Source organism: Mesoplodon mirus (genome assembly GCF_964341445.2).
Source record: "Mesoplodon mirus genome assembly, chromosome: 1".
Lineage (NCBI taxonomy): Eukaryota > Metazoa > Chordata > Mammalia > Artiodactyla > Ziphiidae > Mesoplodon > Mesoplodon mirus.
This window is the reverse complement of record NC_138976.1, coordinates 43,906,671-43,921,998: the sequence shown is the minus strand read 5'-3', so window position 1 is coordinate 43,921,998 and position 15,328 is coordinate 43,906,671. Positions and strand designations below refer to the sequence as shown.

Genomic DNA, 15,328 nt, shown 5'->3' with positions numbered 1-15,328 from the left:
TTGTGACCCCAAAGGAAACCTTGCCCACGTTATTTGTCCTTTTTTCTGCCAGTTGCATGAAGAAAAGCATTAAAATGTAGAGCCCTCTTGAATGCAGTTCTTATTGGGAGATAATTTAGAAGAGGGAGGTCGCTGTGGTTTCTACTGAAAATGTTAGTGGATTGAAAATCTTGGAAAAATGTGTGATAATTTTGAAACATTTCATAAAAACTCTTAACATTGAAAATTGTTGTTTGCTCATTAGGTTGGAGTCTTAATATGTTTCCTTCTGTGTGGGGTAGAAGGAAAGAAGGGAACGAATCCTTCCTGCACATCTAGTAAGTTCCAGGCCCTGGATATCAGGGAGAACCAAGATCTTTGAGCAGAAGATGCCCTTCTATCTTGGACTTTTTTTTTTTTTTTTTTTTTTTTTATGTAACAGGGGCAATGTTTATGTGGGTCCTTTTAAAATTATTTATCTTTGGTGTAATTTTGTTCCCTCAGAGCATTTACTTATTTTGCTTTATTTCTAAAATATATTTTCTAAAAATGGGTGCCCCAATACTTACCATGTATGTTGACATCTATTTTTTTTCCTTCTTTTGGACTGGGTAGAAGGAATCTGTAGATGCTGTATCTTCTCCCTCACTGGTTACTATTTTTTTTCATTTTAATTCATGTTGTTAACAGTAGAGCTACATATTTGTTTTCAGTGTCTTAATTGGAATGTTATGTATCTTAAATTTTTTGAAAAAGAAAGGGGAAAATCCATCCTAATACAACTTCCTGGAGTGCCTTTGGAACTCCAAGTGTTGCCCATCCATCCATCCATCCATCCATCCATCCATCCACCCATCCATCCATCATCCTTGAAGACCTACATTGTACAAGGTTCTTTGCTAGATGCTGTGGTGCATGTTAAGAATTACAAAGCAGGATCCAGCTGTCTTCAAAAAGAGGTCGTGATCAAGAAAAGTGAATAGACAGATACTCAGATAACTGTAGCACAGGGAAATTCCATGGTAGTAGGTTTGATAGCTTTGTGTTTATGTTACCAGGGATTTTATTGGTTACAAGTGACAGAAATTCAGATCAAACTTCTGTTAGTGACAGCTAACCTCAGAGATGATTGGATCCAAAAGCTCAAGTAACATTTTCAGGGTTCTGTCTCTCTTTATATCTCTTAGCTCTCTTTCCTCCTGTGTGCTGACTTCATACTTGGACAATCTCTTTCCTTGTGCCGGAAATATTTCTTTTTTTTTTTTTTTTTGATTTACAATATTTTTAAATTTTTTTTAAATTTTTTTCTTTTATTTATTTATTTATTTTTATTAGTTTCTGCTTTATAACAAGGTGAATCAGTCATACATATACATCTGTTCCCACATCCCTTCCCTCATGCATCTCCCTCCCTCCTACCCTCCCCATCCCACCCCTCCAGGCAGTCACAAAGCACCGAGCTGATCTCCCTGTGCTCTGCGGCTGCTTCCCACTAGCTATCTACCTTACGTTTGGTAGTGTATATATGTCCATGCCTCTCTTTCGCTTTGTCACAGCTTACCCTTCCCCCTCCCCATATCCTCATGTCCATTCTCAAGTAGGTCTGTGTCTTTATTCCCGTTTTACCCCTAGGTTCTTCATGACATTTTTTTTTTAAATTCCATATATATGTGTTAGCATACGGTATTTGTCTTTCTCTTTCTGACTTACTTCACTCTGTATGACAGACTCTAGGTCTATCCACCTCATTACAAATAGCTCAGTTTCGTTTCTTTTTATGGCTGAGTAATATTCCATTGTATATATGTGCCACATCTTCTTTATCCATTCATCCGATGATGGACACTTAGGTTGTTTCCAGCTCCGGGCTATTGTGAATAGAGCTGCAATGAACATTTTGGTACATGTCTCTTTTTGAATTATGGTTTTCTCAGGGTATATGCCCAGTAGTGGGATTGCTGGGTCATATGGTAGTTCTATTTGTAGTTTTTTAAGGAACCTCCATACCGTTCTCCATAGTGGCTGTACCAATTCACATTCCCACCAGCAGTGCAAGAGTGTTCCCTTTTCTCCACACCCTCTCCAGCATTTATTGTTTCTAGATTTTTTGATGATGGCCATTCTGACTGGTGTGAGATGATATCTCATTGTAGTTTTGATTTGCATTTCTCTGATGATTAATGATGTTGAGCATTCTTTCATGTGTTTGTTGGCAGTCTGTATATCTTCTTTGGAGAAATGCCTATTTAAGTCTTCTGCCCATTTTTGGATTGGGTTGTTTGTTTTTTTGCTATTGAGCTGCATGAGCTGTTTATAAATTTTGGAGATTAATCCTTTGTCAGTTGCTTCATTTGCAAATATTTTCTCCCATTCTGAGGGTTGTCTTTTGGTCTTGTTTATGGTTTCCTTTGCTGTGCAAAAGCTTTGAAGTTTCATTAGGTCCCATTTGTTTATCTTTGTTTTTATTTCCATTTCTCTGGGAGGTGGGTCAAAAAGGATCTTGCTGTGGTTTATGTCATACAGTGTTCTGCCTATGTTTTCCTCTAAGAGTTTGATAGTTTCTGGCCATACATTTAAGTCTTTAATCCATTTTGAGCTTATTTTTGTGTATGGTGTTAGGGAATGATCTAATCTCAAACTTTTACATGTCCCTGTCCAGTTTTCCCAGCACCACTTATTGAAGAGGCTGTCCTTTCTCCACTGTACATTCCTGCCTCCTTTATCAAAGATAAGTTGGCCATATGTGCGTGGGTTTATCTCTGGGCTTTCTATCTTGATCCACTGATCTATCTTTCTGTTTTTGTGCCAGTACCACACTGTCTTAATTACTGTAGCTTTGTAGTATAGTCTGAAGTCCGGGAGCGTAATTCCTCCAGCTCCGTTTTTCGTTCTCAAGATTGCTTTGGCTATTCGGGGTCTTTTGTTTTTCCAAACAAATTTTGAAATTTTTTGTTCTAGTTCTGTGAAAAATGCCAGTGGTAGTTTGATAGGGATTGCATTGAATCTGTAGATTGCTTTGGGTAGTAGAGTCATTTTCACAATATTGATTCTTCCAATCCAGTAGCATGGTATATCTCTCCATCTATTTGTATCATCTTTAATTTCTTTCATCAGTGTCTTATAATTTTCTGCATACAGGTCTTTTGTCTCCTTAGGTAGGTTTATTCCTAGATATTTTATTCTTTTTGTTGCAATGGTAAATGGGAGTGTTTTCTTGATTTCATTTTCAGATTTTTCATCATTAGTGTACAGGAATGCCAGAGATTTCTGTACATTAATTTTGTATCCTGCTACTTTACCAAATTCATTGATTAGCTCTAGTAGTTTTTCGGTAGCATCTTTAGGATTCTCTATGTATAGTATCATGTCATCTGCAAACAGTGACAGCTTTACTTCTTCTTTTCCAATTTGGATTCCTTTTATTTCCTTTTCTTCTCTGATTGCTGTGGCTAAAACTTCCAAAACTATGTTGAGTAAGAGTGGTGAGAGTGGGCAGCCTTGTCTTGTTCCTGATCTTAGTGGAAATGGTTTCAGTTTTTCACCATTGAGGATGATGTTGGCTGTGGGTTTGTCATATATGGCCTTTATTATGTTGAGGAAAGTTCCCTCTATGCCTACTTTCTGCAGGGTTTTTATCATAAATGGGTGTTGAATTTTGTCAAAAGCTTTCTCTGCATCTATTGAGATGATCATATGGTTTTTCTCCTTCAATTTGTTAATATGGTGTATCACGTTGATTGATTTGCATATATTGAAGAATCCTTGCATTCCTGGAATAAACCCCACTTGATCATGGTGTATGATCCTTTTAATGTGCTGTTGGATTCTGTTTGCTAGTATTTTGTTGAGGATTTTTGCATCTATGTTCATCAGTGATATTGGCCTGTAGTTTTCTTTCTTTGTGACATCCTTGCCTGGTTTTGGTATCAAGGTGATGGTGGCCTCGTAGAATGAGTTTGGGAGTGTTCCTTCCTCTGATATTGTTTGGAAGAGTTTGAGAAGGATGGGTGTTAGCTCTTCTCTAAATGTTTGATAGAATTCGCCTGTGAAGCCATCTGGTCCTGGGCTTTTGTTTGTTGGAAGATTTTTAATCACAGTTTCAATTTCAGTGCTTGTGATTGCTCTATTCATATTTTCTATTTCTTCCTGAGTCAGTCTTGGCAGGTTGTGCATTTCTAAGAATTTGTCCATTTCTTCCAGGTTGTCCATTTTATTGGCATAGAGTTGCTTATAGTAATCTCTCATGATCTTTTGTATTTCTGCAGTGTCAGTTGTTACTTCTCCTTTTTCATTTCTAATTCTATTGATTTGAGTCTTCTCCCTTCTTTTCTTGATGAGTCTGGCTAATGGTTTGTCAATTTTGTTTATCTTCTCAAAGAACCAGCTTTTAGTTTGGTTGATCTTTGCTATCGTTTCCTTCATTTCTTTTTCATTTATTTCTGATCTGATCTTTATGATTTCTTTCCTTCTGCTAGCTTTGGGGTTTTTTTGTTCTTCTTTCTCTAATTGCTTTAGGTGCAGGGTCAGGTTGTTTACTCGAAATGTTTCCTGTTTCTTAAGGTGGGATTGTATTGCTATAAACTTCCCCCTTAGAACTGCTTTTGCTGCATCCCATAGGTTTTGGGTCATCGTGTCTCCATTGTCATTTGTTTGTAGGTATTTTTTTATTTCCTCTTTGATTTCTTCAGTGATCACTTCGTTATTGAGTAGTGTATTGTTTAGCCTCCATGTGTTTGTATTTTTTACAGATCTTTTCCTGTAATTGATGTCTAGTCTCATAGCATTGTGGTCGGAAAAGATACTTGATACAATTTCAATTTTCTTAAATTTACCAAGGCTTGATTTGTGACCCAAGATATGATCTATCCTGGAGAATGTTCCATGAGCACTTGAGAAAAATGTGTATTCTGTTGTTTTTGGATGGAATGTCCTATAAATATCAACTAAGTCCATCTTGTTTAATGTATCATTTAAAGCTTGTGTTTCCTTATTTATTTTCATTTTGGATGATCTGTCCATTGGTGAAAGTGGGGTGTTAAAGTCCCCTACTATGATTGTGTTACTGTCGATTTCCCCTTTTATGGCTGTTAGTATTTGCCTTATGTATTGATATGCTCCTATGTTGGGTGCATAAATATTTACAATTGTTATATCTTCTTCTTGGATTGATCCCTTTATCGTTATGTAGTGTCCTTCTTTGTCTCTTCTAATAGTCTTTATTTTAAAGTCTATTTTGTCTGATATAAGAATTGCTACTCCAGCTTTCTTTTGATTTCCATTTGCATGGAATATCTTTTTCCATCCCCTTACTTTCAATCTGTATGTGTCTCTAGGTCTGAAGTGGGTCTCTTGTAGACAGCATATATATGGGTCTTGTTTTTGTATCCATTCAGCCACTCTGTGTCTTTTGGTGGGAGCATTTAGTCCATTTACATTTAAGGTAATTATTGATATGTATGTTCCTATTCCCATTTCCTTAATTGCTTTGGGTTCGTTATTGTAGGTATATTCCTTCTGTTGTGTTTCTTGCCTAGAGAAGTTCCTTTAGCATTTGTTGTAAAGCTGGTTTGGTGGTGCTGAACTCTCTCAGCTTTTGCTTGTCTGTAAAGATTTTAATTTCTCCATCAAATATGAATGAGATCCTTCCTGGGTAGAGTAATCTTGGTTGCAGGTTTCTCTCCTTCATCACTTTAATTATGTCCTGCCACTCCCTTCTGGCTTGTAGAGTTTCTGCTGAGAGATCAGTTGTTAACCTGATGGGGATTCCCTTGTGTGTTATTTGTTGTTTTTCCCTTGCTGCTTTTAATATGATTTCTTTGTTTTTAATTTTTGACAGTTTGATTAATATGTGTCTTGGTGTATTTCTCCTTGGATTTATTCTGTATGGGACTCTCTGTGCCTCCTGGACTTGATTAACTATTTCCTTTCCCATATTGGGGAAGTTTTCAACTATAATCTCTTCAAATATTTTCTCAGTCCCTTTCTTTTTCTCTTCTTCTTCTGGAACCCCTATAATTTGAATGTTGGTGCGTTTAATGTTGTCCCAGAGGTCTCTGAGACTGTCCTCTGTTCTTTTCATTCTTTTTTCTTTATTTTGCTCTGCATCAGTTATTTCCACTATTTTATCTTCCACCTCACTTATCCGTTCTTCTGCCTCAGTTATTCTGCTATTGATCCCATCTAGAGTATTTTTCATTTCATTTATTGTGTTTTTAATCGATGCTTGATTCATCTTTAGTTCTTCTAGGTCCTTGTTAACTGTTTCTTGCATTTTGTCTATTCTATTTCCAAGATTATGGATCTTGGAAATAGAATATTGGATCTGCTTTACTATCATTATTCTGAATTCTTTTTCAGGTAGACTGCCTATTACCTCTTCATTTGTTAGGTCTGGTAGGTTTTTATCTTGCTCCTTCACCTGCTGTGTGTTTTTCTGTCTTCTCATTTTGCTTATCTTACTGTGTTTGGGGTCTCCTTTTTGCAGGCTGCAGGTTCGTAGTTCCCGTTGTTTTTGGTGTCTGACCCCAGTGGCTAAGGTTGTTTCAGTAGGTTGTGTAGGCTTCCTGGTGGGGGGGACTAATGCCTGTGTTCTGGTGGTTGAGGCTCGATCTTGTCTTTCTGGTGGACAGGTCCACGTCTGGTGGTGTGTTTTGGGGTGCCTATGGCCTTATTATGTTTTTAGGTAGCCTCTCTGCTAATGGGTGGGGTTGTGTTCCTGCCTTGCTAGTTGCTTGGCATAGGGTGACCAGCACTGTAGCTTGCTGGTCGTTGACTGAAGCTGGGTGCTGGTGTTCGGATGGAGATCTCTGGGAGATTTTCGCTGCTTGATATTATGTGGAGCTGGGAGGTCTCTTGTGGACCCGTGTCCTGAAGTTGGCTCTGCCACCTCAGAGGCACAGCACTGGCTCCTGGCTGCAGCACCAAGAGCCTTTCATCCACCCGGCTCAGAATAACAGGGAGAAAAAGTAGAAAGAAAGAATTAGTAGAAGAAAGAAAGAGAGAGGGAAAGAAAGGAAGAAGGGAAGAAAGGAAGGAAGGAAGGAAGAAAGAAAGAAAGGAGGGAGGGAGGGAGGAAGGATGGAAAGAAAGAAGGAAAGAAAGGAGGGAGGGAGGGAGGAAGGAAAGAAAAAGAAAGTGGAAAGAAGAAGGGTGGGAGGGAGGGAGGGAGGAAAGAAAAAGAAAGAAGGAAAGGAGGAGCGGAGGGAGGGAGGGGGGAAGGGAAGGTAGGAAAAAAAGAAAGAGCAGGTAAAGTAAAATAGAATAAAGTATGAAATATAGTAGCGTTATTAAAATTAGAAAGTAATTATTGAAAAAAAAACGGACCGATAGAACCCTGGCACATATGGTGGAAGCAAAGCTATACAGAGAGAATCTTACACAGAAGATTACACATACACATTCACAAAAAGAGAGCAGGGGGAAAAATAAAAAATCTTGCTCTCCAAGTCCACCTCCTCAATTTGGGATAATTCGTTGTAAAAAGAGAAAAAGGGCGAGAAGTCTGAAATCTTGCTCTCTAAGTCCACCTCCTTAATTTGGAATAATTCGTTGTAAAAAGAGGAAAAGGGGGGAAAGTCTTAAATCTTGTCCTCAAAGTCCACTTCCTCAATTTGGGATGATTCACTGTCCATTCATGCACTCCACAGACGCAGGGCACATCAAATGGACCGTGGAGCTTTAATCCGCTGCCTCCGAGGCTGCACAGAGAGATTTCCCTGTCTCTGCTCTCACAGCTCCCGGGTCTCAGCCTTGGACCTGGCCCCGCCTCTGCGCGTAGGTCGCCGGAGGGTGTCCGTTCTTCGCTCAGACAGGACGGGTTTAAAGGAGCCGCTGATTCGGGGGCTCTGGCTCACTCAGGCAGAGGGGAGGGGCGCGCAGTGTGGGGCGGGCCTGCGGCGGCAGAGGCCGGCGTGACGTTGCAGCAGCCCGTGGCGCTCCGTGTGCTTTCCCGGGAAAGCCGTCCCCGGGTCTTGGGACCCCGGCAGTGGCGGGGTGCACAGGCCCCCCGGAAGGCGGGGCGGACAGTGACCCGCGCTCGCACACAGGCCCCGCGGCGGCGGCGGCGGCGGCGGGCGGCGGCGGGCGGCGGCGGCGGCGGCGGCGGCGGCCGCCCACGCCCGTCTCCGAGGTCCTTGCCTTACCCGCGGCTCGCGCCTGTCTCCGGCGCTTCCCCAAGCAGCCCTCTTAATGCCCTCTCCTCGCGCACCAGGAAACAAAAGGGAAAAAAGTCTCTTGCCTCTTCGGCAGCTCCAGACCCTTTCCCCGGACTCCCTCCGGGCTAGCCGTGGTGCACTAACCCCTTCAGGCTCTCTTCCTGCCGCCAGCCCCAGTCCTCTCCCTGCGCTCCGACTGAAAGCCGATACCCGAGCCTCAGCTCCCAGCCCCGCCCGCCCCGGCGGCCGAGCAGACAAGCCTCTCGGGCTGGTGTGTGCCTGAGGGCACCGGTCCTCTGTGCCAGAACCTCTCCGCTTTGCCCTCCGCACCCCTGTTGCTGTGCTCTCCTCCGCTACTCCGAAGCTTTCCCCCTCCGCCACCTGCAGTCTCCGCCCGCGAAGGGGCTTGTAGTGTGTAGAAACCTTCCCTCCTTCACGGCTCCCTCCCACTGGTGCAGGTCCCGTCCCTATCCTATTGTCTCTGTTTATTCTTTTTTTCTTTTGCCCTACCCAGGTATGTGGGGAGTTTCTTGCCTTTTGGGGGGTCTGAGGTCTTCTGTCAGCGTTCAGTAGGTGTTCTGTAGGAGTTGTTCCACGTGTAGATGAATTTCTGATGTATCTGTGGGGAGGAAGGTGACCTCCGCGTCTTACTCTTCCGCCATCTTCCTCCGGGCCGATCCGGAAATATTTCTTATAGAAGCCCCGGGCCTATGTAATCTTTCAGCTATAATCCCAGAGAAAGAGAGAGACTCTGTCATGGCATTCATCTTTTAATTTTACAGAAGCTTCTCATTAGTCTAGTTGAGGTCACAGGCACATTTCTAAGCCAGTCCTCATGGTCCAGGGGATGGAACTCTCCATGCAGCCAGAGTTACCAGTTTACTCCTGTATTTGAGGGTTTGGTGAATGGGGAAGAGGAGATTTCTATAGAGAGCACACTAGGGCAGTGTGGGGTTTGTAAAATGTGGTTCCTGAAAGGAAAAATTGGTTTTATTACTGACAAAAGCAGAACGAGGGGATCCTGGGCCAGGAAAAGAGAGAGTTGGAAGAGAGGGAGGGAGAGAGAGAAAGGGGGAGGGGAATCTTCTTCAGTGTTTCAGGAGGTAAAAGGAGGGAGTGACTGCTTCTCTTGGAATGTGAGGAAAAATGTGATTTGTCCTCTGTGTGGTGATACCAGCTTCCCTGTGGCTGTCACCATAAGGGTGAAATGCTTTTGAGAGGTAGTGGATGCATCTCCAAGTTATTTTCACCTCTATACACAGGGGATACCTTGAGTGGAGGGGCAAACTGAACTTGTTAGTTGAAAGAGTAATAAAAGTTTAAGAAAAAAATGAAACCTGGTGATCCTGTCATTGACAATGAAACCTGCTCAACCATGGTTTCTCCTCAGTCTCATTTGGCTTTGCTCCCCTTGCTGTATTTAAAATAAATGGTGGGGCTAGGTGGGTGGGGAGGGATTGCCTTGAGCAGCCTGGTGAGGTTGGATGGAAGTTACCCATTTTTTTATGGACTGCCTGCATTCTGAGTTACTAGTTTGCACTCTCTGCTTTCTTTGCAGTTACATTGCAAATCAGAAAAGATTAGAAGTCATCAACGAAGATGATATTGAAGCTTATGTGGGACTGAAAAACCTGTGAGTACTCAGGGCTTGCATACCTTATCTCAGAACTTTTTCTTATGCTCTGTTATCATCAGAGGGACAGTCATCTGTTAGCTCTAACATACATGCAATTATGTGTTTTCTTAGGACCATTGTGGATTCCGGATTAAAATTTGTAGCTCATAAAGCATTTCTGAAAAACAGCAACTTACAGCACATGTAAGTAAAGGTTGATTTTTTTGCTTCCCAGGACCCAACTTATTCAATATTTTCCCCCTCTGTTTATTTTTCCTTCTTTCCCAGCTCTAAACCTCCTTTTAAAAAGTTAGTATAGCTTTGACAATAGCTTAGAAGCATTAGCTTTGATTTCTGAATAGCTTTAGAAGGGTACTTAGAACAGCCTGCTTATTCCCTTTCATGAATTTCTGGGCCATTTCCATCTTGGACAGAGCAATAGGCCAACAGCAAAGAGTCTGATGTGAAAACTATGTCCTGGTACAGCGTCCTCGATTCTTTTCCTTGGAATCATGACATGTTCCCTGGAAGACATCAAACTAGTGGAATTGAAAGAAACTGACTTGGCCTTGGCCTTTTTAGGGAACTAAAAATTGCTAATGCTCTTCCTCCCCCAGTAGATCCTCTTTTGAACCTTCTTTTTCCAAAAGCTATGTGTCATGATTGATAGAAGTGGAGAAAACTCAATCATGGAACATGCCAGAGGTTTAGGCAATTGTAACAATAGCAAATGCTTCCACCGAAGTCATGGTGATATCAACTGAAGTCAAATGGAAATATGGACAGTGAGAGCTCTTAGGTTGTTTGCTGCTAAATCTTCCTAGATGATGACACTTGGTCAATAAGGTGTGGCCTTCATGAGACGTTTCTTCATGAAACAGAGGATTACCCGTAAGCTCTGATGGGCACCCTTCACGCCGAGTTTTCAGTAGGAACTTCTGTGGGAGGAAAGTTGCCTGCATTCATTGGCCCTTTTGTGCTTTGCAGATTCTCTGCAACAATACCTTATGTGTTTCATAGACTATGATCTACATACAGAACTCTCACCTGGTTGATCTCACTTGATTTTTCTGACAGTTGGTAGGGAGGATCTTCTTGTTTCCCCTTTCATAAGCACAAAATCAGACTCAGGTCCACAGATGGAAAGTGGCAGACTCAGGGCTCACTCCTGGCTATGTTCTTTTAGTAAGAGGACAGAAAATAAAGTGTGTTTTCCATATAATGAGAGAATCAGCCCTTCTTGTAACATTTGTCCTCTTTCTTTTTCTTGGGGAGAACTGTTCCCTGACTGATTTCCAGACCAGTTTGTAAAAGAAATCGTTCTCTTTGAGCAGATTGCCTGGACACTCTATGGAGATTTTTTGATCTTATGAAAAACCTTAATTTCATCAAGCCAGTACAATGACTTCATATTTCATAGGTGACATTAATGAGGAAGTCAATTTAAAAATAAAGTCAGTAGAATTAAGATATAAAACTTTTGGCAAAAAGGTGACAAAACTCCAAGGAACTTTATTAACACATTTCATGTAGAGGCTTTTTGGCAACATCTCCGTAGTTGGTTTGCCTGCACAAATTCTGATGTCTTGCGTAGGCCTTGCTAGCATAAACAAGAGAGAAGTTGGACACAAGAAAAAGGCAAAATACTCTAATGCAATCACTTAAGTGTAATTAATGACCTCAGTGGTTACGTTCTGGTATTTTCATTACTGCTGACTGCAGACCTGAATTACTCAACGACCATGTTTTACTGGTTATTTTACTACATCACTTCCCCTAGCGTAGTGATCTATATAGTGGGCTATGGTTAATTGTTTTAGAAATAGACCTTTTTATGACTTTGCTATGCATCTTATATTTTCCCTACTTTCCTTGTTCCAAGTTATTTATATGAAAACCAAAGCCACCTTTTGTGTTTTTTTCAGGCTGACTTATGGTAGAATAATTTTAATGGTATTTTGTGTGCTGTTCATACTTACATAAAGCCAAATATTAGTCCCAGTCTCTCAAAGAGGTGTCATTTGAAAATAGGAAACCAAGGAGATGGACATATCTTATACAGCTTCTTTAAAAGCCAACAGTTGGGAAGCCCAGTTACTGATCAAACTGCAAAAATTATTGATATTTGTAGCCATTGTCAAATGGTAAGGCAGTACGAAGTCAGGCTAATATTCAGACAGTTAGAAAGAAGTTACAATGTCAGTCAGCTTCAGATATTCACGTGATGAAAGAGGCTTCCTAATCGCCAAAATAGAAATTAAATTAAGCAGTTGGCTCTAGGGAATGGCAAGGAGGAGCAAATTAAAAGACAGTTGTCTGCCTTTCCAGACCTGAGTTTCAACTTCTGCTTATGACTGAAGGCGCTGGCGTGTTCTCCCTGATTTCCACACCCAGCAAACGGCATCCTTAGTTGAACATCAGCACCATGGCTGCAAGGGAGCTGATTAAGATATGTGTATGAGAGGCTGTTTCTCTCTACCCTTGGGATATAATGATTATCTCTCTGAGTTTCTCCAATAAAATAAAAATGTACACAAGAGCATCTATTTCACTTTGGGTTTTAGGGGAATTCAGACTGGATCCTCTCTGTCACTTTCATCATTCCTCCCCTAACCTGTGCATATGTAGCATCCCATGCTGACTGTCCAGAGCCCCTAGGACTGGTCTCTGAGTTTATTTCTTGGTGCCTTTAATTCCTGCCCGGCCCCTGAGAACCCAGAAACTGTGAGAAAAGCCAGTATTTGTGTTTTCCAAGGACTTTGCAGAGGTGATAATTAGCTCCTTTGCAAAAGTTCTATAATCAAACAGTAAGAGGATTGTTGATTTTTTTTCCTTCCCTCCTCCTCCCTTTTGGCTTTTGGACCCAATAATAAGTATGGTTCATAAAACTCATCTTGTTCTTTGGCGTGTAACCCTGTTCTGGGCTGTGCTGCTAGCAGCCTGACAGGGCAGCTGCCCCAGTGCCGGCCTTGCTAGCCGACCCGGAACCTTGACAATGAGTGTGTCCTCTTTCTTTGCCTCCTCGCTCCTCTTTCTTCTTGGGAGGAAGAATAGGGTTTTTGTTTCTGTTTTTGTTTTTTTTCCTTCAGAAGGATGGGGATTTCTGATGGAGATGAAAACATTTGTGCCTCACAGGCTCTGGTGAAGACAGGCAGAGTGACTTGTCAGTGTATTATACTGCAGTGAAACCCATTCTTAATTCACGTTCCAAAAGAAAAGATTTATGTGGGCACATTTTACAACTTCCCGCTGGATTATTTTTTCATGTGGGTGAGCACTTTACACTCAGTGTGAGGAGAGAAGATGCCAGCGTAGAAGGAAGAGGGCACCCTCTTGTAGATGGGGGTTTGGATGAGAGGAAATCTCAATATAGAATTAAGCTGGGAGTGGCCGTGTGCCTTCTTGATTTATGAGATGCTAAAGTGGCATTTTCTTTATCCATCAGCTGACTAGTCTTAGTTCATGTATTAGCTCCCCCTGGTCTTTAACCCCTCTGTGAGACTGGCCAGACAGACCAGCAGACTTCAGCCCATGATTTCGTGAGACAGACGCAATAGACTAGCCTCAGTGAGGCCAGGATTGCTGTCGCCGCAGATTTCTCGTATTTACCTGACTCTCAGACCGGTGCTCACCTTCCTGAATGGGAATCAGATACTGAAAGGCTCATGGCAAACTCTTGAGGGCTCAGCTGTTTTGTAAAATTTGATGTTTGTTTTACATTCATGTGACTCATGAAACACATGTCTAGAGGACCAAGCGTTGCACACGCTTTAAATAAATTCGACCAGTAAACAAATTCACAGAGCGAGTCAGCTGCCAGGATTAAGGGTCTGAATTTCCCAGCTCAAGGTATCATGGCACTGATCATTGGAAACCGAAACTCCCATTCCCTTGAATAAAACTACATATTTGGAACACATCAGTAAATTCATTATTATTTTTCAGTCACAAATAGGACATCTTTTCATTGTCTGGTTGGTCCACATCTTAAAATGATATGTTGCTAGAATATTTCCAGATAAAATCTGACATTTTTATCTGATATTTTGTTGTTATTCTCATCGTGAATTTATCTAGTTATTTGGAAGTCATATATAAGCAATCTCAGCAGAGTTTATCAATCAATAGGTGTTATCTTTCCTATTAGGATGTGTTAAATTCACTTAATATTCAGAGTTTTGTGTGTCGTGTAATTTCAAAACATTCATGATGCTTTTTAGCATTAAAGTATCTTTTCCCCTAGTGAGTTTATGGTTTAAATTTAATTTAGTTTAATTTAATTTCCCTATTAATTGTTCAGAAGATCAGATATCTCTACGAGGTATATAACTTGGCTCTGAATATGAAAAAGAAAATTTGGGGTAAAAAAGAGATTCAAAATAACCATTACGAAAATTATGCCCCCTCAACCCCACTCTCAAGCAAGAATTATAGGAGAGGCAGGGAAAACTAAGTTATTACTTTAGGTGAAAGAAAGAGATTACTGGATCTAAAGTACGGCATGAACCATGATCACATAAAATTATATTTTGAAAAAAACTCTATTTGAATACTTTATTCCTGAAATGTACACTTGTAATTCACATTTAATGTTTTTGATTCCTTTCAGCAATTTTACCAGAAATAAACTGACGGTATTGTCTAGGAAACATTTTCGTCACCTTGACTTGTCTGAGCTGTAAGTAATGATTTTGTATGGCATTTGGGGAAAAAAATTCCAAAGGAAAGTGTAATTAAGTATTTTTTAAAATAAGTGATGCTGCAGGTCTATTTTTATATCAAAATTCATGAAAAATGATTTCTTAATTTTTGGTCATTTGTTCTTTTATTCCTCCATGAAAACATAATTCAGCAGTAAAAAAAAAAAAAGAAATCTCAGTAGTAATACATCATTTATAATGAGTTTAAATGTTGTTTTTACACAAAAGACTTGTTTTCTAAAGGAGGGAAAATGAGAAAAAGATGAGGGTTTTGTGTGAAAAAGGCAGCAACATGTCTCATAGCATCTGTTTGGTCCTTGTTCTGGCCAGGCCCTAATGGAAAGCAAACCCATTCGAGGAGCAAACAACAATGGGCAAAACTCCTCAGTTTATACCCCGGTGACAGTGCCTGTGCTCCCTTAGTGAACATTGGAGGAGAGGCAGTCCTCTCCCTACCCAACCATCCTTGTGAGATTTCCTTCTAGGTCTGCCACTGCATTCAGGATTTATCCTTATCCCCAAATCCCCTTTGCTGAAAAATGATAGGGAAGATATTGAAATGTATCAATTACTGATAGCCAGCATTTCCAAGTGTGCTTAATTCTTGTGTTATCACCATGAAGCAAATATAAACTGTTGACATTCCTATGGGTCAGGTACCCAAAGAACCTTAAAGCACGGGCTCTGTGTGTCAGAGGTGGGCCCAGATGGACAAGGCCTTTGAATACCAGGCAATAGCTTTTGCTTAAACTATCTGTTGCCTGAGTTGTAGGGTCCACCCCTATTCACAAGGAAATCGTACAGATTAGAAGATGCCACTAGTAGAGCGATAAGTTAATAGGTAGTCATGAGAGTTACATGGTGGCAGTTCTTTTGGGAGA

The 15,328-nt window shown here is 41.0% G+C and overlaps 1 protein-coding gene across 8 annotated transcripts in view; it reads left to right on the top strand.

Moving 5' to 3' along the window:
* The window catches only part of NTRK2 (neurotrophic receptor tyrosine kinase 2), a gene marked incomplete at both ends in the record, with an annotated part of 393,544 nt that overhangs the window by 35,061 nt on the left and 343,155 nt on the right, over positions 1-15,328 (top strand). For all 8 annotated transcript variants that reach the window (XM_082612254.1, XM_082612253.1, XM_082612252.1 and 5 more), the window contains 3 exons: positions 9,691-9,765; positions 9,880-9,951; positions 14,357-14,425. In XM_082612254.1, coding sequence (XP_082468380.1) covers positions 9,691-9,765; positions 9,880-9,951; positions 14,357-14,425 — 216 coding nt within the window. The remainder of the gene's footprint in view (positions 1-9,690; positions 9,766-9,879; positions 9,952-14,356; positions 14,426-15,328) is intronic.